Genomic DNA, 24,759 nt, shown 5'->3' on the forward strand with positions numbered 1-24,759 from the left:
ACACACACACACACACACACACACACACACACACACACACACACACACAACCCCACCCTATTTTAACTTATGCAATTTGCATTCAGCAACAGACATTTTATTTTAAACATAGTCAAGCTTTCTCCCACAGCAGGATATTTTACTTTATGCAGCAATGTTTACTTTATCTCCCATAACACATGATAACATAAGGACAGAGTCATTATGGCATTGAATAATTCAATGGAAATTTTTTCAACTTAATATTTTATACAAGCATCATATTCTTCAGGCACATAAGTGTCTAATTAACATTAAACTAGTAGAGCAACATGCTTCCAGTGGTGTGTCATGCTTCAAGTGATCCTGGTATAAGATAAAGTACAAATTTTTATACCTTCATATTAGTCATTCCTCCGTATCCACAAAGGTTCTGTTCCTGAGAACCCCAGCAAATGATGAAATTCACGAGTGTGAGCTCATTAAAAATAGTTTAAAAATATCACAGATACGCGATTTTTGCCCACAAATATTGATTTTGTTGTTATTTATTTAAATAGGTGGGTGGGCAAATTCGCAATTCATGATTTCGCCAAAGGATTTACTGTACATGCTATAATATGTAACTGTGATGATATCATAACTGTGTCTTTTAGAGGTATACTGACATAGCACCCTGAAGAATTAAAACTGATATAAAAGTATGACTTGGACAAGAAGGGACACTTAAACTGAATAGTTTGGCCCTTTTGCTTTTAGAAATGGCCCCAAAAGAAACGTAAGGAATACCAACTATCTGAAGCAAACTTTCACAGAAATGACAACAAATATCAGAGGCTAATTCAGAACTAACAGGGCTAGTTTTAACAAGCTACTTCTTTGATGCTGCTGAGCTGATTGGCAGGGACTGAGCAGTAGTTATAAGATCAACTTGCACTGAATGTTCTTTCTATCCCCCCAGCTATATTAAAATTGAAGAGCTTGACAAGTTTTTAATATTTTACTAGAAAGACCATCTATATGGTGTTCGACAAACTGCACAACGTTACCAAATAATTAAGCTGGGGAAAGCATTTTCATATAAAATACTTTAATTTACTTGATCATAAAATATTGTTCTAAAATTCTCATTTTAGTTATAGTCCTTCCCCAGAGCTTGACAGGTTTAGTATTTTGGCTGTGACAGCAGTATGTCTGCAGCAAGAGATCTTCAGTAGATTATCATTTAATACAAGAATGCTAGTTTCAATGAAACCCATGATTTCTAATTCTGTAGTTGGTATATTTTGTAAATCAGCTTCTAAAATCTGGAGTGATCAAGCCCTACATTATTTTAGCAATTCTTTCTTAGCCTTGCCAGTGATGCCGACATCCTATCATTTCTCACCTGTCCCTAACTGCCCTGGAACTGAGTGGCTTGTTAGTCCATTTCACAGAGTAGCTAAGAGTCAGCCACATTACCTGGTTTGGAATCATTTGTAGGTCAGGCCAGGTAAAAATGGCAAATAACCTTCCCTAAAGGACATCAGTTAACCAGGTAGTTTGTTTTAAACGATAGTTGATGGTAAGTTTCATGGTCACCATTAGAAATTAGACTTATATTCTAGACTTTATTAGTTGAATTCCATCAGGTGCCATGGGGGATCTTGAACCCAACACCCCAGAGTATTACATCGTGTCATACATTGACATCTCCTCATAATCAGAGATGTTAGGTATTGGATTGGCTAAATATCAGACTGTGGGGAAAAAAAAACAAGGTCTTCATATGTACCATGGGAGGGGAGAGTCAAAGCCAATTTCGAAAACCCACAAAAATGCATGGGCTAAAGGCAATTGAGATACACTAGATCTTTAGGGCATTAATTAAAGGGCACGAAATAAAACAGACAAGAGGAAAAGTAAATGAGCACATCAGAAATAAGTGTCCCCTTACTGGTGGCATGTTGGCACAGTGTTTTTCACTGCTGCCTCACCTTGGAAATCTGCACAGCAACCTTAATTAGGAACCAATTGTCCATCCTTGAGCCAGGGGTCCACCTAATGCTGCACACCAGAGCAACGCCTGTCCAAGGCCACAACAATCTCTATCCTGGGGATAGCAATGGAAGCAGGCTATAAACAGATGCAGAGCTGCAAGGACAGCTGATGACCTTAACCTGGTTTGTAGCATTCAGAGGGTGCTAACTAATGACCGAAGATCCTACTCTGTTTGAACATTAACTTACATCGTCGTCAGTTCCAGGATACTCTGGTCAGAAAGGTGGCCCTAATGTGAGCACCTGGCATTTGACAGCATTCAGTACATCATTAATTAAAGTGGAATAATTGAGGAGTTAGAGCTAGAAAGGATCCAATCTCGCCTCATTTCCCTAATAACACAGAGCACCTGTAACTACTGAAAGTACAGGTTAGAGTCGACCTATTTAAGGAAGCTCTATAAGTCTGTACAGTACTTGGAAACTCATTACAGTGAGGAGAATGAGCAACCCTTCAAGTTCCATGTATCATTAAGGAAGAAAAGATTAATATCATGCACAAAAACTGATACATTATGAAATTACTTAATTGTACAGGATACTGATCGATTAATTAGATAGGATAAAAGAAAATAAACATGTAAAATACATTTACAGCCACTGACTAAGCAGTCTCATTTCCTCAGCTAGTTTAGTTACTTATCCTTTCCATGCACCTCATTGGATTTAGAACTGAAAGCTATCATCTCCTGAAGTGTAGCAGAAAGCAATCATGCTTGAATGGAGACTTTCTCATTCTCTGTTTATATATCTCACCATTGTATTGGTGACAATTGAGGATGTGACAATACAGCCGATTACTTTTCACAGAATCCTTTCAAGGAAAGACATTATCATGTGCATACATCACACCACAGTAAATAATGGAAACACATTCAAGTTTCAAAATGCAAAGGTATAGGTTTTTCAAAAACAAATAAAATGAAAAATACATAATCCTTACTTTCAGAATCTCCAATCATGTTACAGTTTACAATCTGACTGGACCAAAGACAGGCAATAAGTTTCAGGGGGAAATTTCAGAGCCAAGGCATTTGATGGCATTGCTGCCAATCGTGAAATGATTTTAAGAGAGGATGCTCAAGAAGCGAGAATTGGGTGGACACAGATATCTCAATAAGTTGCAGGTCTGGAGGAATATGAGTAGGGGAAAGGTCACAGAGAAATGTTGAAACAAGGAGGATAATGTTAAAGTTGTCTCATTGCCAGACCAGAAGCCAATGCAGGTCAGTGAGCAAATAGGTGATGTCTGAATGGGACATCAGTGTGAGTCAGCGAATGGGCAGAAGAGTTTTGGATGTGTTCATGATCCCAGATTAGATCATCAAATGTACATTACATTCTGGTTAGGAATGTTTAACATTTTGTTTAAGATAGATGAAGCTTGAAATCTCAGATACTTTCTAAAAGAATAACGCCACAAGATTCCATGGTTTTGTAAAACTAAAATAAATTTTACAGTCCAAGAATAGAAAAGTAAAACAGTTGACTTGATAGAGGTGAACAAAATGATCAGAGGTAATAGATAGAGTAGACAGCCAGAGACTTGTTCCAAGGGTGGAGGTAGCTTTTAAGAGGGGACATAGTTTTAAAGTGAAAGGAGGTAGATATCGGGGAGACATCAGAGGTAGGTTCTTTACTCAGAGTGGTCGGGGCGTGGAATGCATTGCTGGAGAGGGTAGTGGAGTCGGCCTCATTAGGGGCATTTAAGTGGCTATTAGATAGGCATATGGATGATAGTATAAGGTAGGGATGGAGGTTAGATAGACCTTAGGTTTAGGGTAAAAGGTCGGCAGAACATCGTGGGACGAAGGGCCTGTACTGTGCTGTACTGTTCCATGTTCTATATGCGCTTAACATTCAGAATTCCATGAGGCTAATATGAGTTTACAAGACAAACTGTCATTAAACAGCCTGCAGAGCACACCAAATGATGGCAAAGACATTTTCCATGGGTTTCTCAGCAACCCAAACATAGAAACAGGAAGAGGCCATTCAAGACCCTCAAGCCACTTCCACCATTCGTTGAGATCATGGCTGATCTGTGGACTAACTCCACATACCTGCCTTTGGCCCATCTACTTTCACATTTTTTGTTATAAAAGCAGAGGTTAGCACCCCCCACCCCGACAACGAAAACTGAAACACCTCTAACAGTGGACAAATTAACTAAACTATTAACAAACTGAATAAATCCCTGAATATTAACAAACTGGATAAAGCAAGATTCTAATGGTACGCTGTTACAATAAATACAAGTCCCACTTATATAAAAAGAATAGAATTTAATGTCTCAAAATTACACAGCCAGGTTTCATGTCTTCCGAAACATTCTGTGCCTTCTCCATCGAATCTTCTGTCAGGATTATTAACTAGTTGTACCGTTGGTACATAGATGGTGCTTTCTCTAAGACATATAGAGGAGGCTGTGACAGCTAGTGATTCTCTCGAGAGCTGAGAGCCGTTAGCTTTGGCGGATAGCAGCTAGCTCTGCAGCTTTGTCCAACTGCCCCTTCCTTTTATAACTTTGATGACATATCAATATTTCTTACAATAGGATTGGTCCTATGTCGTCAAAACCATCAGACTTAAATTTAATAGGTTTTTGGTATCTAAGTACCTGGTTCAAATTGATTGGCTAAATTCAAAAGCCTATAGTCGTGGTAAAAACTGCTGCCCAGCCTTTCCATACAAATGTTTCAATTTGGGTGCTCTGTGTACCTGCAAACTTTCAAGTTACTGCTCACAGACATCCATTTTAAATCTTGAAGCATAGAAAAAGCACAATCTTTTAAAAAGAACCACACAATGCTTTTCTCCCCCTCGCATGTTACAAACACCAAATTCTACCTTCCTGCCTCCTAATCCACAAGTACTCTATCCAACTTCGCAACACTTTGTTTAACAGAAGTTTATCCATCTCAGATTTAAAATTAACAACTGATCCGGCAACCACTGCCATGCTTGAAACAGAGTTCCAAACATATTCCACACTTTGTGTAGAGAAGTGCTTCTTAACATCTCTCCTGAATAGTCTGGGCCTAACTCTAGACTATTCCCCATAGTTCTAGAATCCCTAACTAGTGGAAATACTTTATCTACCCTGTCTTTTCCTGTTAATATCTTGAAGGCTTAATCTGTACAATCTCTCCTCATTACTTAACCCTATAAGTCCAGGTATCATTAGTGACACGGAGTCCATCAAATCTCACCAAAATCTTACCTTCTTCACAAGCATTTCCAATTCTTTACTTTACAGATCCAGCCTCAGAAGTTCCCCAACAACCAACTATACATTTCCCAGTGTTTCAAACTCCATTCCCATAACTGCATTCCCCAGAATTCCGGACAATGTTCTCAAGAACCTAATTACCAGTGAAGTGTCAGCTTTATAATCAACCTACCTTAATAAGTGGCACTGCCCTAGAATTTCTCCAAACTCAGCCTTCGTTTCCAGCCAAAATGATGTACTTCTGAAGCTGCATCCCAATTCAGCAACTAATCATTGACACAATTCCAGCAAAACCAGACTGTTTCCTTTGTCCTGACTGTATGGGGCAAACCAACTGCAATACTTCAGCAACATGAAATAACCTGTCTGCCACTTTCTCTCACTGAAAAACTCGCTGAGCCTTAATGGAATCTGACCGACTATCACAACTCTTTCAAGTACTGTAACATCAAGAGCTTCAAAAGCTGTGATACGGACAAGGCGGATATCGTTAACATGCAGAATCGTACAGCTAATGTTCATGTGTTTGGTTGATAATGTCAAGGAGTAATGAGCAGATGAGAAATAGAAGGATGCCAAGTTAAGGATCCATGTGGCATTCCAGAGGTAACAGTTCAGGAGTGAGAAGGGAAGTTACTGCAAGTGATTTGCTGGCTACAAATGGATAGATGAGAATGGAACTGGGCAAGTGCACTCCAAACCAGCCAGACAACAGAGAAGCAGCACTGGAGAATAACAGTGTTAGCAATCGTGTGGAAGGCTTCAGAAAGCCTTCAGAGAAGGATGAGGACACCAGGAAACATAGTTTGCCATGGTCACAATCACATGGGATGTCCTTTGTGACTATCAGAAGAGCTATTTCTGTGCTGTGACTCCAGTGCATACCTGACTGGCAGGATTCACACAGAAACTCCTCGGAGAGATGGACATGGATTTGCGAGGGGGCAGCATTTTCAAGAACTTTGGACAGGACAGAAAACTCGGAGATGGGACTACAGTTTGAAAGGAGAGAGGGCTCAGTTTTTCTTAGAAATGAAATAAGGAAACCAGAATTGCAAGTGTGGAGGCAAAACCTGAGGCGAAAGAATCACACGCAACACGAACAATATCAACCATTAGAGGTCCAGGGGCTGAAATCACATGATTTCGAGTTTGGTAGGAATGCACCTGGAGGGAGTGGAGGTTGGTTGAATAGTTGAGATAGAGTGCGCAACTTATGGTTCTTGTGCTGTTGGGATCAATGCCCGTTGAAATTACTTTGTTGTGTACAACCTATCCTTTCTAACCTTTAGACTGTATGGTGTGGCACCTTCACATTGTTTGGTGTAGCTGCACAAGCCCAGTATTTCAAAAGGGGACAACTGGTGAGTAGCTTGCACAGCTTGTTGCAGGCTGCTGCAAAGTCACGTGCACAAAGCTGGCAGGAAAACATTTGTTAAAACAATGGAAATGTTGTTACTTGTTGGAGCTGTATAATGTAGATTGTAGCATTAAAGTCATCTTCAATTCAATTTCTTTAAGCAGTCAGGAAAATTGATCTTAATGGTAAATGCATCTGCATTCATCGATGTCATTGAGGTGATTAAATAAAATTGAAAAGTCCATGACAGTGATTTTTTGGACGATACTGATTCAGCAGGTCAAATGGCCTTACCCCAATTTATAGTTTACGTTCTTGTTCAATTCACCGCCAGATTACCATCAAAATCTGAAACTGTTGCTTACACACCACTGCCCCTAGCTTAATCTTTTTCTCCCAATGAGAAAATATAGGCTCATTTGTCTTTCTTTACAGCTCAGTGACCTAAAGCCTAAGCTCATTTGCCGTTTGTTTCCTTGAAATCTTTTCACTGTCTCCAGACAGTTATCGCAAAATCGTAAGCTGCAGCAGACAAATCACATCCCCGTATTGTTCACAGGAACCTATTTGCTACGGCATAATTAGCTTAGCAACCAGGAATATCCTATTTGGAAGTCACCTCGCCAGCTTACCCTGCCATTAGACCCTTGTTCCACACTAAACCGTACTGAAGGAACAAAGCTGCTCATTTCTGCTAATAGCGGAATCTCAAAAAATGCCTGAACTGTTACAGAGATATCACATGGCTGGAATAATGTTGTGGAAAGGCTCCACGGAAATCACATTTCAATGGGAGAGCTCACTTTAAAAGCAGCTGCCAACTATAAATATTAATACGTCCAGTTAAATTCTAAAAATAAATACGCTGTCAAGATAAATAAATCATGTCTATGGCAGACTGGATATTCTGCTATATCGCAGCTGTCACCACGTGTGGCAGACTGAACTTCCACTCACTGAATGACACTTGTGCTCAGACTATTGAATCTTCCAGGGTCAACTTAACATGAGTGGTGTGTTTGAGCTCTAGCTACAGCAAATACATCTGAATGTGAAAGGGAATAACAAGTTACTGCAGGATTAAAATTGAAGAGACCACTATGCTAAATGTTGTTTAGCGAGCAGCTAATGTTCTTCAGTATTGGAGAGGGCTGTTGCAGAGTGCTGAGCTTCCCAAATCATGCATGCTGAGGTTTAGGTTTTTGGAGATTCTGAGACTCTAGATGCAGTTCAGAAACTTACAGAAGAGGAGAATCTTAAGGAGAGAGGGGTAGTGGATAAATAAAAAGTGATAGCTAGGGCCACAGGCCAATTCAACAACTTAGCACTTGATGACTTAATATTTTAACTACCTCACTACATCAGAGAAGACAAGAGGACCAATTACAACTTCTGGGAATGGAATGATACAAGTATCCACTGATATACACGAGGACATTTATCACTTACTAACAATTCCTTGTTGCCAGGCTGAAGTGGTTCAAGAGAGAGTGTACTATTCTTGCCATATAGTAATATTTAACTTCACACGTGGAAAAGTTTTACCCACTTTTGGAGCCTGGTGTAGAATACAACATCGAGCTGACAGCACCCCTAGTTGTTCAGCTTCTCCTTTCTTCTCCCCACCACCCTTTGTCAAGCAGAAAACAGTAGTTGGGAGAGACTGGAGTGAATTTTCAAGAACATGCCATCATATTTTACTATAATAAAACCTTTAATTCAGACAAAAATAAGATTCCAACCACACAAGGTCAAAATTTTTTCATTAAAAAAAGAAAAACAGTTTTTTTTTTTAAATCCTTTCACAGAATATGGATTAGACCAGCATTTGCTGCCAATTCATAATTGGCCTTGAAAAGGTGGTGGTGAACCACCTCATAGAATTGCTGTAGAATCCACATGTGATGTGGATATAACCTGTTTGGAATCAATTTCCAGGATTTTGATCCAGTGACAGCAAAGGAACAGTTCAGGGTGACTTGTGCCTTTGATTTTGATTTGATTTGATTTCTTACTCTCACATATACTGAGGTACAGTGAAAAGTATTGTTTTGCACGTGAACCAGACAAATCATACCTTACACAAGTACATCGGGGTAATAGAACAGATTGCAGAATATAGTGTTACAGCTACAGAGAAGGTGCAGAGAAAGATCAACTCTAATACATTGAGATGTCTGTTCATAAGTCTGATAACAGCGGGCAAGAAGCTGTTCTTAAATCTGTTGGTACATGTTTTCAAACTTTTGTATCTTCTGCCTGGTGGAAGAAAGTACAACTGGGACGGGAGGGATGTTTGATTATGTTGGCTGCTTTCCCGAGGCAGCGGGAAGTGTCGACGGAGTCAATGGAAGAAAGGTCGGTTTTTGTAATGGACTGGGCTGCATTCACAACTCTAATTTCTTGCGGTCTTGGAAAGAGCAGTTGCACAACTAATCGATGATGCATCCGGATAAGATGCTTTCTGTGGTGCATCTATAAAAATTGGTAAGAGTCATTGTGGACATGCTGAACTTTCTTAGCCTCTGGAGTTGGTGTGCTTTCTAGACTGTAGCATCAATGTGGATGGACCGGGATAGACTATTGATGATATTCACAGGAACTTGAAGCTCTTGACCACCTCCACCTCAGCACCATTGATCCAGACAGGCGTGTGTCCTCCACTCGGCTTCCTGAAGTTGATGACCAGCTCCGTCATTTTGCTGGCATTGAGAGAGATTTTTGTCTTTACACCATGCCACTAAGCTGTCTATCTCCTTCCTGTACTCTGTCTCATCGTTGTTTGAGATCTGACCCACGACAGTGGTGTCATCAGCAAATTTGTAAATGAAGTTAGAGGTGAAATCGGTCATACAGTTGTAAGCATATAAAGGAGTATTGGAAGGGGCCGAGTACACAGCTTAGTGGGAAACCAGTGTTGAGAATTATTTTGGAGGAGGTGCTGCTGGTTATCATTTCTGATTGCATGGCTCGTAGACAGCAGTCAGGGAACCATTTGCAGAACGGGGAGCAGAGTCTTGGGTCTTGGAGTCTGCAGATGTATTATAGTGTTGAAGGTGGAGCTAAAGCCAATAAATAGGAGTCTGACATAGGTGTCCTTGTTCTCCAAGACGTTCCAGGGTCAAGTATCAGGCCAAGGAGATGGCATCTGCCATGGACCTATTGTGACGGTAGGTAAACTGTAGCAGGTCAGGACAATCTGGGAGGTTGGAGTAGACTGTGCCATTACTAACCTCTCGAAGCACTTCATAACGATGGATGTCAGAGCCAATAGGCAGTAGTCATTAAGGCACATTGCCTGATTTCTCTTTGGAACCGGGATGATAGTGGTCTTCGTGAAGCAGGTGGGAACCTCACATCGTTGTAAGGAGAGGTTAACAATGTCGGCAAATACACCGGCCAGCTGGTCCACGCAGGATCTAGTGCACCACCAGGACTCCATCCAGGCCTGTCCCTTTCAATGGGTTCACTCTCAAGCCAATCTAACGTCTGCGGCGGTGACTATAGGTACAGGTGCATCAGAGGCTGTCAGGACAGGTGACATCATTCCACTGACCTTCAGTTCAAAAACAAGCATCAAATACACTGACCTCATTGGGGAGGGATTCATTGTTGCTAGTGATTCTACTTGACTTCGCTTTGTAGCCCGTTATGTCGCGCACGCCTCGCCCCAGTCAACATGTGTTTCTGTGGTTAGTCTGGGACGCTAGTTTAGTCTGGTATTGTCGCTTGGCACCCCTTATGCCTTTGTGCAGATTGTACCTAGATCTCCTGTATAGGTCAGGGTACCACAACTTGAAAGCCTCAGACATGGACTTCAGTAGGGAGTTGATCTTCTAGTTCATGCAGTTTCCAGTTGGGGAACACTCGGATTAATTTTTTTGGCACGCAGTCTTCTACACACTTCCCGATGAAGTCTCTGAAAGCAGTGGCATGCTTAAGTAGGTTGGCCGCTGAGTTCTTGAATATTGTCCAGTGAATATCGAATGCTCTTGAATATCCACCAAGAAGCTCGTCCATTACATCAGTTCAGCAATATACAATTTTCTGCACCAGATCCTCATGCTTCAGTTTCTGTTTGTAAGCCGAGAGACAGAGCACAGCCTTATAGTCTGATTGACCAAAATGCAGACAGGGAATGCAGCAGTACGCTGCTCTGATGGTTGTGTAACAATTGTCCAAGGTGTTTGGGCCTCTGGTGGGACAGCAGACATGTTCGCAACACAGCCTGGAGTTTGTCCTGGTCGAAGTCTCCAGCTAAAAAAAACAAGACCTCGGGGCATTCCATCTCAAGGCTATTTGTAGCAGTGAATATTTCATCAAGTGAACACTTCAATTCCGCATGGGGTGGGATGTAAACTGCGATCACGATAGCAGAAGTAAACCCCTGTGGCAGACAGTAGGGATGGTACTTGGAGGAGAACTTGCATTTGATGTGTCCATCAAGGTGGTAGAAATAACACCGTGTGGAGCTGGAGGAACACAGCAGACCAGGCAGCATCGGAGGAGCAGGAAAGTTGACGTTTCGGGTCGGGACCCTTCTTCAGAAGGGTCTGACGAAGGGTCCTGACCTGAAACACTAACTTTCCTGCTCCTCTGAGGCTGCCTGGCCTGCTGTGTTCCTCCAGCTCCACACTGTGTTATCTCTGGCTCCAGCATTGGCAGTTCTTTCTATCTCTCAAAGTCGTAGAAATTGTAGGTTTAGAAATTGTTGTCAAAGGAACCAAAGTGAGTTGCGGCATTTTCTATATGATAGACACTGCGACAGCAATGAGTGGAGGAAATGTTGAAAATGGTGGATGGGGTGTCATATAAGCAAACTGCTCTGTCCTAGATTGGGATGAGATTCTGGAGTAATGATGATGCTGCAATCTTCCAGACTATTAGAGAATATCCCATCATACTCCTGACTTGTAACTTGTAAATGGTGAACATGCTTTAGAGAGTCTAGACATGAGCAACTTAACTGCAGAATTCTCAGCCTCTAACCTGCTCTTGCAGCTACAGTATTTATATGGTTGGTCCAGTTCAGTTTCAAATCAATGGTGAGCCCCAGGATATTGGTAGTGAGGGATTCAGTGATGGGAATGCTGTTCAATGGGAGGAGGAGATGGTTAGATTCTCTCTTGTTGGAGATGGCCATTGCCTGGCACTGTGTGGCACAAATGACGCATGTCACTTATCAGCCCAAACCTGGCTGCATTCTGAAGAAGGGTCACTGGGCCTGAAACTTTAACTCTGCTTTGTCTCCACAGATGCTGCCAGATCTGCTGCGTTCTTCCAGCAATTTCTGTCCAGGTTTTGTTGCAAATGGACACTTGTTGCTTAACGCATCTGAGGAGACACAAGTTGTATTGAACATTGTGTGCTGATATTTGGACAATGTCACTGCTGACGTTTTGATGGAAGGAAGGTCATTGACAAAGCAGCTCAAGATGGGTGGGTTCAGCAAACTACCTTGAGCAACTGATGCAGTGCTAACCTGAGATGGAGATAATCGACCTCCAACAATCACACCATCTTTCTTTGTATTAGCTGTGGCTCCAACCAGTAAAGAGCTTTCCCCATGATTCCTACTGACTGCAGTTTTGCTCAGGCTCCTCGATGCCACATTGCTAAATGCTGCACTGATGTCAAAGGCAGTCACTGTCAACTCACCTTTTGTCATTAGCTTTTTTACCTATGTTTAGTTGTAATGAGGTCAGGATGTGAGTGGCCCTGGCAGAACCCAAACTGAGGGATCAGGAACAGATTATTATTATGTCAAGCCCCTTAATATCACTGTCAACACCTTCCACCACTTTGATGATGATCAAGAGCAGACTGATGTGGTAATTGGTCAGTTTGAATTTGTCTAGCTTTTGTCATCTGGACATAACAGCACAATTTCTACATTATCCTGTGCAGTGTTGAAGATTTACTGGAACAGCACAGCTGGTTCTGAAGCAGAAGTCTTCAGTACTACGACAGAATATTTTATGGAATGGACTCTGGCAATACCTGCTGACTTGTTCCAGGTAAAACTATTCACAAAAGAGACACAAGAATATGCTCGATCTGCCTAATGCCTGTCTAGACATAGAAAAGTCTCTAAGTCAAAGTCTACTGGTATAAATGGTACAAAAAACCTCCCCAAAATATGCAGTGTGGCATAACCGAATAGTCAAAGTCACTTGTTCCAGAGTTTTTCATCTTTCTTTTATGTCATTGTTCACTACACCCTAGTTGTGCCAATGGAACAGAAAATCTGGACCATGTGGAATTGGTGGTCCTGCATGTCAGAGGAAAGAATCAATCTTACTTCGCATGTTGTCTGCCCCTCCAAAGTAAAAACAGCACATGACACCCTGGTGTAAAACACATCATTTTTATTCATTCAGAGGATGTAGGGTTCGTTAGCAGCAGCTTGCATTTATTGCCCATCACTAATTACCTCAAAGAGGGTGGTGGTGAGCTGCCTCCTCGAACTGCTGCAAGTCCCTTGCTGTAAGTGCTCCCAAAATGCTGCTCCGGAGAAAATTCCAGGATTTTGACCCAGTTATAGTGAGGGAACAGCGATATATTTCCAAGTCAGGAACTTGTACGCAACAGTGTTCCCACGTATCTGCTGCAGGTGTTAACACTTAGCCTTTTACATCCTCCTTCCGCACTGTCTAAGGCTGGAAGCATACCTTCCAGGTGAAGCAGCATTTTACTTGTACTCCTTTCAAACTGAGCGACTGTATTCACTGGTCACATTGCAGTCTCCTGTACAATGGCAGGATCAAACATAGACTAGGTGACCAGTGAACACCTCCACTCTGTCCATTAGAATGACTCCGACCTTCCAGTCACTCACCAGTTCAATATGCCATTTTGCCCTCATACAAATATTCCCATCTAATCTCTACTACAGTGCTGCAACAAAGACTTACACACTCTGGAGGAAAAGCACCTCAGTTTCCACTTCATTTTACAGCTTTCAGGACTCAACATTAACTTACACTATTTCAGAAACTGAACACTGTCCTCCATTTTCATTATACCATCTTTCATAGTGGGATGTGAACCCATATCCCCGGACATAGAACTGGGATTGTGGATCACCAGCCAGAAATCCGATATTAGATGTTACTAATATATGTCAGCCTCCCCAAAATGAGAAGCAATTAGCAAAGCTAATAACAGTTAACATTTATTACAATGGGAACTGAATACAAAGCAGAAGTGTTGTGTTTCATGTTATGTTATTCTGTGTACTGGAGAGACCACATCTGGTGTACTGTGGAGAATACTGGTCACCTTCCTTAAAAAGTTTCAACATGCACTGTAAGAAGTTCAGAAAAAGGTTTACTAGATTAATATACAGGCAGGTTAATTTACAAGGAAAGATCAAAGAGGGTAGGCTTATATCCTGAAGTTTACAAAGGAGACTTGATTGAAACATATTTGATCCTGAGGGATCTTCACTGGGTAGATGTAGACAGAGGATGTTTCCTTTTATGGAAGGGTCGAGAACTACGGGTCACAGTTGAAAAATAACAAGTCACCCACTTGAGACAGAGATAAGGCAGACTTTTTTTTTCCTCATAGAAGGTTGTGAGACTTACTGAAAAAAACATGATGGAAACAGCCTTTGAATATTTTTAAGGCAGAAGTGGATAGATTTTTAGTAAACAGATGGTGAAAGGTAATCAGTGATAGGGGAAATATGGTTTTGAGCCTATACTCAGATCAGCAATGATCTTGTTAAATGATGGACCAAAGTTAAAAGGCTGAATTGCCTCATATTCCATATTTGTATTTTCATGTGACCTAAAAAAAAGATTTTGTATCAGCAATGGCGTTTTTAAATGGTAAACTCCAATCCAACTATGCCAAGTTAAAAGCAGACATCTTTACAAAATATCTGTCTATGGTACACATAGATTTGAGTGTCACTCTAGTTTCTAGCATTTAACATTTAGTAATTGTGTCTCCTATAGTAGCCAGAGTATGTAAATTTTCATGTTTACTTGAAACACCCTTTAAATAATTCTGCTCTACCTGGTATATCAATCTTCTATGTTATTTTTAAATGTGACCAATGTGTGCTAAAATTGTTGAGATATAGAGTCCAACTTATTCATGTTTTCCAGCAACATAACTGGAATGATGGATGTATCCTCCTTACAGGCTGATAAAACAAGGAAAGAATGGAAAGCTATAATCTCTTCAGCTCTGCCTATTTATAAAAGGTTGCTCCAAGAAAGGTATCATTTGAACAGGAAGGACAAATTGTCAGCACAGAATCTCAATAATAGCAACACAAAAAGCCTACCAATTCCAAACTGTAACACTTATAAATCTTTAATCACAATGCATTTTAATCGATCAGCCCATAATAATTTTTTTTTTAAAATAAAAAGTTGAAGTCAGCAGCCTACCTAAACCCGGTGGGACATCAGGGCACATCGGTAAAGGCTTCTTCGTGACTGTAAGGTTATGTTCCAACTTCCTGCTCGATATAAAGTGATCTTCACTCCCCAGGAAAGTCAGTGAGGTCCCATTGGACTTTGAGATGTTAAAGTACTGATGCACCTTGGAGTAATTTCTAGTATTAAAGCGGCTGAAGATGTCAAACCTTTGGGTGTAGACGTCCAAGTAGAAGATGGTCATTATAAGAAAGTGCACTAGACACAACAAGAGTACTGCTTTGCATATTCTTTCCAAAGTCTTCCCTAACATCAGTCTGGACATTTTCTGTACACAGCAAGTCAATGGAGAAACACATTAGCTTATCTTCCAGAGATTCTGTCCATTCCAAGTACTACCTGTGAAAAGATTGTATTTATTAAACTTTTCCAATATTTAAAAAGGAGCAAGGTCAGAGGTGATTGAGGGGATGGGGTAGTATCAACTTCAGAACAACTTTAAAATTTAGACGTTGAATGCTAATCAAATTGTGTCTTTTTGGTGAGTGAGAGGGAGGGGGAGGGAGGGGGAGGGAGAGGGCAAGAGAGAGACAGAAACATATTTTTCTTTAGCAATCAACCGCCAAGATCACTAGAGCCCATAGCCTGCAATCTACAATGTCCTTCTACTTAGCTGCCCATGTCCCTTTCATGCTGTGGTTTTATGCCAACACCATGAGTTTGGGTTCAAGGCAGACTGGTTTGGGAGCTAGCCAAGTCGAGAACTGTCTTCAGGCTTTGGCTTCTTAGAACACTGTAAATTACATATTAAAAGTAAACGTTATGACACAGACATACAAGGCTCTAATCTCACCACTATATTAATAATAGACTATTTTACACATCTGTTCCTCTCTCTTGACTCTGACCACACTGTGCTATTTATGTCCAGTGAGAATCAACACCTTTCCACTATCATAAGGTTGCTTCAGGGTGTTAAAGCCTTTACTCAACAATATCTCCTCACAATTAAAGAACATATCATTTTATTTCCTGGATAAGGACGGTTTTAAAACCATGGATTGTGGAAGGAATTGTTGAGCTTTTCAAAACAAGTTACTGAAACTTGTGTGTAGTCTTTATAGTGTTGCTTTATTTAAGAATGGAAAAAGATGTGTATAAGGGAGGCAATGGCCTAGTGGTATTATCACTAGACTACTGATCCAGAGACTTGATAATACTCTGGGACCGAGTTTCAAATCTTGCTATGGTAAATGGTGGAAATGAATTTAAATAAAAATCTGAAATTAAGAATGAAGATGACCATGAACCACTGTCAATAGTCAGAAAAGCCCATCTGGTTCACTAATGTCCATCAGGGAAGCAAATCTGACATCCTTGCCTGGTCTAGTCTGCACGTGACCCCAGACCCACCGCAATCTGGTTGATTCTTAATTGCCCAGAGGACAGTTATTCTCTGTCGCCTGGGAAAACATCCCTAATTGGTCCTAATTCCCCCAAATAGGGATGACCAATAAATGCTGGCCTAGCCAGAGATGCCCACATCTTGTGAATGAATTAAAAAAAAAGGCCCAGCACCTGGGCATGTACGGACAGAGGGGTTTGGACCGTCGTAAGTAGCTGATTAGTTTGTGCAATTGGGACTAAATATGGACGCTAAAAAGCATTGGTCTGAGGACAGCTCTCTGATTGGTTCCTGGAAAGCTGAACAGCTTGTGGCTGTGAGAAATGCACAACGAGAAGCCTTTGGTTCTCTTCAAGGTCAGGTTGTCTGTCACCCTCTGTGGTAAAAATGCCTGAAGCCTGAAGAAAGCTTATTATTTTATCCCAACAGTTGCTGTAAGATGGTGCCCTTAACCAGTAACCAAGAGCCATTTTATGTACCAATCACCCTATGCCTCCTGTGAATAAGAAATGGAACCTGGAGAAAACAGAATGAAGAACACAAAGTCCTAGCATCATCTCAGCAAACCCTGTACATTTGTACTATCAAACTATGGTTCCCAGGTTTTTCCCCTTTACCAATTAAATCAGTTATTTTGTTTGTCTGTGTGTGTGTGTAGGAGTTTTAAAAATGGTTTAATTAGTAGACCCATATGTTGATAGCTCATGGCTGTTTACTGGTGATTAGAAGTACTAATTTGTAATAAACAATAATTCTTGTTAAGAACTGGAACCTCGTCAGTGTTTTCTGTTAACTTGATTCCATCAAGTCAGTAAATCAGGGACTTTGTGCTTTTGACTAGATCCTCAACTTTTGTGGTGATCCTGAAGAAAGGGGGGCTTGAGCATTAGTGCACTTTACCACAAGGGTCATAACTCACACTATTGCCTTGAGAAAGGGACCATTGTCGGTTCTTCTCCTTTATACATTCTACGACTGGAAAAAGATTATTCCTAATGATAGAAGCTAGTACAAACTGGCTTCATCTTTAGTGCTATACATTGTGCATTAAATTCCAGCATACTTCATGCCTACAATACAACAACTTCTTTAATCTTCCTAAAATCGAATGCAGATTACTGAATTCTGTTGGTGAAACATTGCAACGTGAAGAAAATGACAATCATCCATTTCATGTAGTCAAAGTTTCACTTTATGAAAACCATTTAGTAGTTCGTTCCCAGTTTAAAGGAGAAAATAAAGAGCGGCATAGAGAGGATAAACTTGCACATACATGCATGCCCTAAAGCCCTCAATCCTCCTTGCACAGAGTAATATCATAATTTCTAATCAGTATGTCGCTGATTAGCTAATTTCCCTGTCAATCACACATACAGAAAGCATGCCTGGAAGTGACCGAGACTGATTTCACACAGGTAATTTGCTGGTTCCACTCACTGCAACCTTGCAGGTGAAAGCATCCTGTTTTTAAATTGGAAGATGCTGTCATGTTTTTAAACTACTCTTCATTTTCTTCAAACTCCTGCCACAAATCAGTAAACTCATCAGTTGCCAATGCAATCAACAGATAATCAATATATTACAAAGTCCTTCATAGCTAATTGCTTTTGAAGTGGATCTCGTATGGCAAACATTGTGGAGTAAAGGGTTAACCAAATTCACTACAGATCCTCAGACAGCACCTTCCAAACCCATGACCACTTTCATCTAGAAGGGCAAGGGGAGCAGATTCATGGGACACCACCACGTCCAAGCTCCCCTTCAAGTCATTCGCCATCCTGACTTGGAAATAAATCACCATCTGTTCACTGTTGCTGCGTCACAATCCTGGAATTCCCTTCCTAATGGCATTGTGGGCAGCACATGGACTGCAACAGTTCACAGAAGGCAGCTAACCACCATCTTCTCAAGGGTGACTAGGGCAGATAATAAATGCTGGCTAGCCAGCAATGCCAACATCTCACAAATGAATGAAAATACTATATCTTAATTCTAAATGTGCAGAAGGAGCTTGTCATCATGACATCAGGTCATATGGAAATGTTATGGAAACTGTTGGGTGTCAGAGACGTTCTTCCTTACCAACCCTTCTATACAGTAATGTTCAATAAAGCCTGTTATGTTCATGCACCTGAGCACAGACCTGATCTTACTGTACAGTGACAAGAGGTGTCAGACTCTAAGGACCAGAGGCTGGCTATAAACAGCACGTGAATTAAAGTCAGTGGTATGCCCTAAGAGCAGTTTAATAAAAAAGTCTTTTGCTCCAAGTTTCAGAAATTGAAAATCAATGTGAATTAGTAACTGAGGAAGACATGCTGTTATAATTTGAGTAATGGCCTTACATTTGAAGAACCCTTGAGAGAAGAGAAATCTTGGTTTAAATTTGCAGAACACTATCATATGAAAGCAAGCTCTCATTAATCATAGAGATCAACTACATAATGATTACAGTCTTTTGCAGGTTGCAGTAGGAATCAGAAATAAATGATGGAGAACAGGAAGACTTTAACCCTTATCACCAAGCTACTCCAATCACTTGGCCAAGTTGAAGACTGCTAGGCAGGTAATGTATTCCGAAACAAAAACAGAAATTGCTGGAAAAGCTCAGCAGATCTGGCAGCATCTGTGAAGAGAAATCAGAGTCACTCGACCCGAAGCGTTAACTCTGATTTCTCTCCAGAGATGCTGCCAGACCTGCTGAGCTTTCCCAGCAATTTCTGATTTACATCAGGAGTTCTTTCGGTTTTTATTAATGAATTCTAAATGTCCTACTATCGTTCCATTTTCCCTCAAGTCTGCAGACCAAAGTACAATCAGAAACTTCCTACAGATTCTAGTCTAGAAGCATATTCCATTGGCTATGATAGTGAAATCCTACTTTCAGTTGGAAATGTAGAGATGTCCGGGTCTGCCATACAGCAGCCTCGAACTGAAACCTGTCTGAGGGCGACGTCATTAACTACAGGAAGATAAATTCCTACATCAGAAGTGTGAGGAAAGTCCTTATTTGCACATCTCCAGAACTGATTTCAGAACGTTCCTCCTTTTTCATCTACCAGATTCATAAGACCATGCAAATAGGAGCAGGCCATTCAGCCCATCCACCCTGCCCCACCATTCAATATGATCAAGACTGATCGAACACTTCAATGCCTTTTAGTCTCACGTAACCAAGGGTAATCTATTAATCCATACCTTAAACTTCCTGAAAGACTGAGCTGCGCAACATTCTGGAATTCTATACTGCAAAAGGTTCACAATCCACTAAGTGAAACAATTTTTCCTTATTTGAACCCAAATGGCATCTCCTCTACTTTTAAATTGTGCCCTTAGTTTTAGACTCCCCAACCAGGGGAAATATCTCACCTGCATCTAACCTGTATGTTGAAGTATGTTGTAAGTTTCAATTAGATCACCTCTCATTCTTTGAGACTCTAGAGAATACAGGCCTAGTTTGCCCAATATTCTTCATTGTACACTCCCACCATCCTAGGGACAAGTTTGGTGAGCCTTTGTAACACTCGTGCTATGACAATAATAACTTCGCTGAGATAGGGAGGTGTAGTCTAACCAAGCTCTTATACTTCAGACTTCAAGTAGAAGAAGACTCATGATTTCCAAACTCAAATCATCTTGTATTAAACACTAACATTTCATCAGCCTTCCTTCCCAATTGCTTGCTGCACCTGTATGTTGGCCTTAAGTGACTTATTGACAAGGACACCTAGGTCCCTTTGTACATCTACACTTTCCAACCTCTCATCATTTAAAGAAATACTCTACACATCTGTTTGCTGTATAAAAATGGATAACTTTACATTTGCCACATTATATTCCACCTGCCACGTACCTGCCCATTCTCAGAGTCTGTCCAAAACTTCGTGAAGCCACTTTATATTTTCCTCACAAAACACAATCTTACTTAGCTTTGCATCATCTGGAAATATTACATTTGGTCCCCATCTCAAAAACATTGATGTATATTGTGAACAGCTGGAGCCAATCACTGGTCCTTGCCTGCTGATATTTATTTCCACACTGTTTTCTGGCTGTTAGACAATCATTAATCCATGCTAGTACATATCCTTCTATCCTACGTGCTTTCGTTTTCCAAACAGTCTCCTACGGAGAACTTTACCAAAAGCCTTGTGAAAACCTAAGTAAACTACGTCCATCGCTTCTCTTTTATCAACTTTGTTAGTAACATCTTCAAAAATCTTCAGACATCATAGCCTAAGAGCCAGCTGCCGTGAGAAGCTGCCAAACAACTCCAATGTGCTCCCTTTACAATGAAAAGCTACGTGAATATGTATGTCCCACTAAGTGAGCCGAGAGCACCGTTCGAGATTGATGTCTCAGGTAAAGAGATTTGGAGGGGAAAAGTAAAAGTTGGCTAAAAACCATAAATAATTCATGAGATTAACAGTTTGTGGGGAGAACAAACTTAGAAGGAGATGTGGAGTAAAGGGTTAACTATACCTTGACTTTGAAAATAGCTACGGAGCACATGGATAAGGAACTATGTCCTGGGGAAACCAGATCACACAGAATTGTGTACAGAATCTGTAATGAATCAGACTCTGTTTTATTCATTCACAGAATGTGAGCATCGCTGGCTAGGTCAGCATTTATTGCCTATCCCCAATTAACAGTCAACCACATGGCTGTGGGTCTGCAGTCACACGTAGGCCAGACCAAGTAAGGATGACAGTTTCCTTCCATACAGGACATTAGTGAACCAGATGGGATTGTCCAAAAATTGACAATGGTTTTGTGGTCATCATTAACTGCTTAATTCCAGATTTTTGTTGATTCAAATTCCACTGTCAGCTGTGGCAGGATTCAAACCCCGAGCCCCAGAACATCACCCGAGTCTATGGTTTAACAGTTTAGCGATAATACCACTAGGCAATCACCTCCCCTACTGTCACCTTCTACTATCCTTTGTAGAGATGCCATCTTTCCGATGAGGCATTAAACTGAGACACTAACTGAGGCAACCTCCAGCTGTGTTGAAAGATCCAGGAGATATGAAGTGTAATTTTTACACTAGAAAAGAAACAAGATACAATTTTCCCTAGAAGGAAATAGTGACTGTGGAAGTAAGTATTACTCTGGAAATACAGCGTTGTACACACTGCATTAGAAAATTACATGATGACAGGCTGTATTCATGATTGAATAGTTCACACTTACTCACTCATGTATTTGGAAACTACGTAGAGTTTGGTCATCCCCTATATAACTGAAATGACATTCATGGAGAAGCTCATTTTTACAGTGCCGAGTCAATTTCTTCTAATGCAGTCAGTCTTTGTATATTGTGATGCTATTGTTTAAGAACTTCAAATAAATGCCATGATTGCCAAAGTCCTTCTCAGCTAACAAACAATGGTTATTTAGCAATGTTTATATATGCCAGGATGGACTTCTTCCCTATTAACAGCATTGTAGCTACGATGCCCATAAAGTAAAGTAATAGAACTTACATTTAAATACAGTACCCAATCTAACATTTATGGTAAAAGCAGCAACGGGGCATCAAATGTTCTTCACTGTTTCTGTGCATTATAAGCACTACCCAGAAGAAACATACCTCATTTTTAGCTTGGTGGTTCAGGAGAGAACTTCCAGTTAAGCAACATTGAAGGAACTAAAGTGATTTCCTCGGCAATTACAATCTGGCAAGAACAGGAAGGTGCTCAGCGTTGAACATGGTTTGCACCCAGGGAAGAGAGACGAGGCACTATGAGTCTGTCAATACAGACTCGCCGAGGGTGCCAATGGTGTCATACGTGAAACACAGATAAAAGGGTGTGGAGGGTATGAGGGTTCAGCAATGGCTGCAGTGGAGGTGTTTTCGATGGCAGGGGGATGCATCAGTCTGGCAGCACCAGGTGTATGAATACATCAGTTTCTGACAAGAACGGTTTTGGATCTGAGAACACTCCTCAGTCGATAAAAGCTTGGGCTGTGCAGAGTTGAACTGCAAACATAGGGATAAACCCTCAACTCTCTTCTTCCATTCAATTAGATCATGATTGATCTGCAAGCCAACTCCATGTACCTGCCTCTGCTGCACAGCCCCCAATATCTTTGTTTAACAAAAGTCTATCGCATAATTTTTAGATTAGCGGTAAATCCAGCATTAATTGAAACTTTCAGAAGACAGTTGCAAACATCTACCCCTTTGTGAGTAAAAACATTTGTCAATATGATTCTAGAGAGATCTAGATCTAAATTTTTAGTCTAAATCCCAAATTCACTGACTCGAGAAAAAAAACAGAATGGGAGAAACTCTGTTCTCATTAATAGCTCAAAAAAACTTTAAAATGATCCCTTCACCTTCTAACATCTACAGAACACAAATCTCAATTTAGATTAAAAACTGAAAGAACTGCAAATGCTGTAAATCAGGAACAAAAACAGAAGTTGCTGGAAAAGCTCAGCAGGTTTGGCAGCATTTGTAAAGAAAAAAAAAATCAGAGTTAACGTTTCGGGTCCGGTGACCCTTCCTCAGAACAAGAGTTGTTCTGAATAGCTGAATACAGGCTTCTATCCACTTATGTTCTATCCCCCAAGATATATGTTAGTTTCGAACAGGAGGTTCAGTTCATAAGCATTGAGGTTTGTTGCACAGGTAGCAAAGTGTGCCAAAACCTGAGAGAGCTCAAGGTATACCATCAGTGCTAACGATGAAAGATCACACATGTTACTTGAACGGAAGGCTGCATACACAGGGAGTATCCTCAGGTGGCAGGTATTCTGACCGTAGAGACTTCCATTCTCATGCAGCAACAGCAGTGGAAAGGTCACTGCATCAGAATGCCAAGCACCCAGCTTCCAATGTGTGCTCTCCACCCCCAATGTACAACCGGTCAAAGATCACAGGGTGGCTAGCAGAAACGAAAGATACCCTAGAAGGCTACTTGAAAAAAATTGGCTTTTACCTCAACAGCCATGAAGGGAGTGCACTAAATCAATAGAGAAGGGGTTGGAGTGGGGTGTGGTGGGAGTAGGCAATAGGAGATGGGGCCCAGAGAGAGAGAACAGCAGTTCAGCTGACAAAGGAATGGGTTAGTTCAGCCTGGGGGCATCAATAGCTGCTAATAGGGACCATTAATTCCTAAAAGCTCCCTAATGAACCAAAAATATAGTTTGGAGCTCAGCCTCGGAGTGTGCACATATGCACATATCATCTGCAGTTTGACGACGGAGGGATGGCCTTAATTCTGGACTGGAGGTCACATAGGCTGAACAGTTTCCCACATGTCTTGCAGATTGGCTCTTTTCAAGAGCTTCTGTGAAGAGCTCCTTTCCTCAAGGTTTTAGGGTCGGTTGTTCTAGGGCTGCAATGGTTGCTGCTGAACCCCAGCCTAATATTAACAACTGTTTGGCCCCTTTAAACCCTTTTTTTTTAAAAAATGATGGGTCTGCCCTAACAAACTGATATTTGAGACATAATTCTTGCTGCAAAACGGTCAGTGAAAACATAGGTTCTTAAAGAAAGTCCAAAGATTAAATATATGCTTTTCCCACCCTACTTTCCCTGTATTACAGCTTTCCCACCTCACTCTCCAACAGTTGTCACTATAGCATATCGGCAATTTCCAAAACTTGAAATTGGTACACAGTGGGAATAGGTTTATGACATAATCGTCTTAATTGCAGAGACACACTTTAATAGTTCTGAACTAAAGCATCCAGAAGATCTGGTCACCCAGCTACAGAAGGATATCGTTAAGCTGGAGCGGGTTCAGGAAAGATTTACCAGAAAGTTGCCGGGAATGGAAGGTTTGAGTTATAAAGGAGAGGCTGGAGAGGTTGGGACTTTTTTCACGACAGCGTAGGAAGTTGAAGGGTGACCTTATAGAGGTTTATAAAATCATGAAGGGTACATATTAGTTGTGTCTTTTCCCCAGCATGGGAGATTTCAAGACTAGGAGACACATTTTTAAGGTGAGAAGAGAAAGATTTTAAAAAAAAGACATGAAAGGCAAATTTTGTACACAGAGGGTGGTTCGTGTGGGGAATGAACTTCCTGATGAAGTGGTGGATGTGGGCACAATTACAACATTTAAAAAAAGAGATAGTAAGAACCCACTTCCTTGACCTGTCCGTCTTCTCTCCCACCTATCCCCTCCTCCCACCTCACTGACCAATCCCCACCACTGCCTACCTGCACTCACCTATCACCATCTCACCTACCTTCCCCAGCCCCACCCCTCCTCTCTCTATTTACTTCAGAGGTACCTTCCCCCTCCCCCATTTCTGAAGGGTCCCAACCCAAACGTCAGCTTTCCTGCTCCTCTGATGTTGCCTGGCCTGCTGTGTTCCTCCAGCTCCAC

The 24,759-nt window shown here is 41.1% G+C and overlaps 1 protein-coding gene across 3 annotated transcripts in view; it reads right to left on the reverse strand.

Annotated features, from left to right (window-relative positions):
- The window catches only part of b4galt2 (UDP-Gal:betaGlcNAc beta 1,4- galactosyltransferase, polypeptide 2), a 401,349-nt gene that overhangs the window by 325,988 nt on the left and 50,602 nt on the right, over positions 1-24,759 (reverse strand). For all 3 annotated transcript variants that reach the window (XM_048601583.1, XM_048601584.1, XM_048601585.1), the window contains one exon: positions 15,016-15,402. In XM_048601583.1, the coding sequence (XP_048457540.1) occupies positions 15,016-15,328 (313 nt within the window). In that variant the 5' untranslated portion in view covers positions 15,329-15,402. The remainder of the gene's footprint in view (positions 1-15,015; positions 15,403-24,759) is intronic.

This window comes from Rhincodon typus, chromosome 10 (genome assembly GCF_021869965.1).
Source record: "Rhincodon typus isolate 14 chromosome 10, sRhiTyp1.1, whole genome shotgun sequence".
In the NCBI taxonomy this organism is placed as follows: Eukaryota; Metazoa; Chordata; class Chondrichthyes; order Orectolobiformes; family Rhincodontidae; genus Rhincodon; species Rhincodon typus.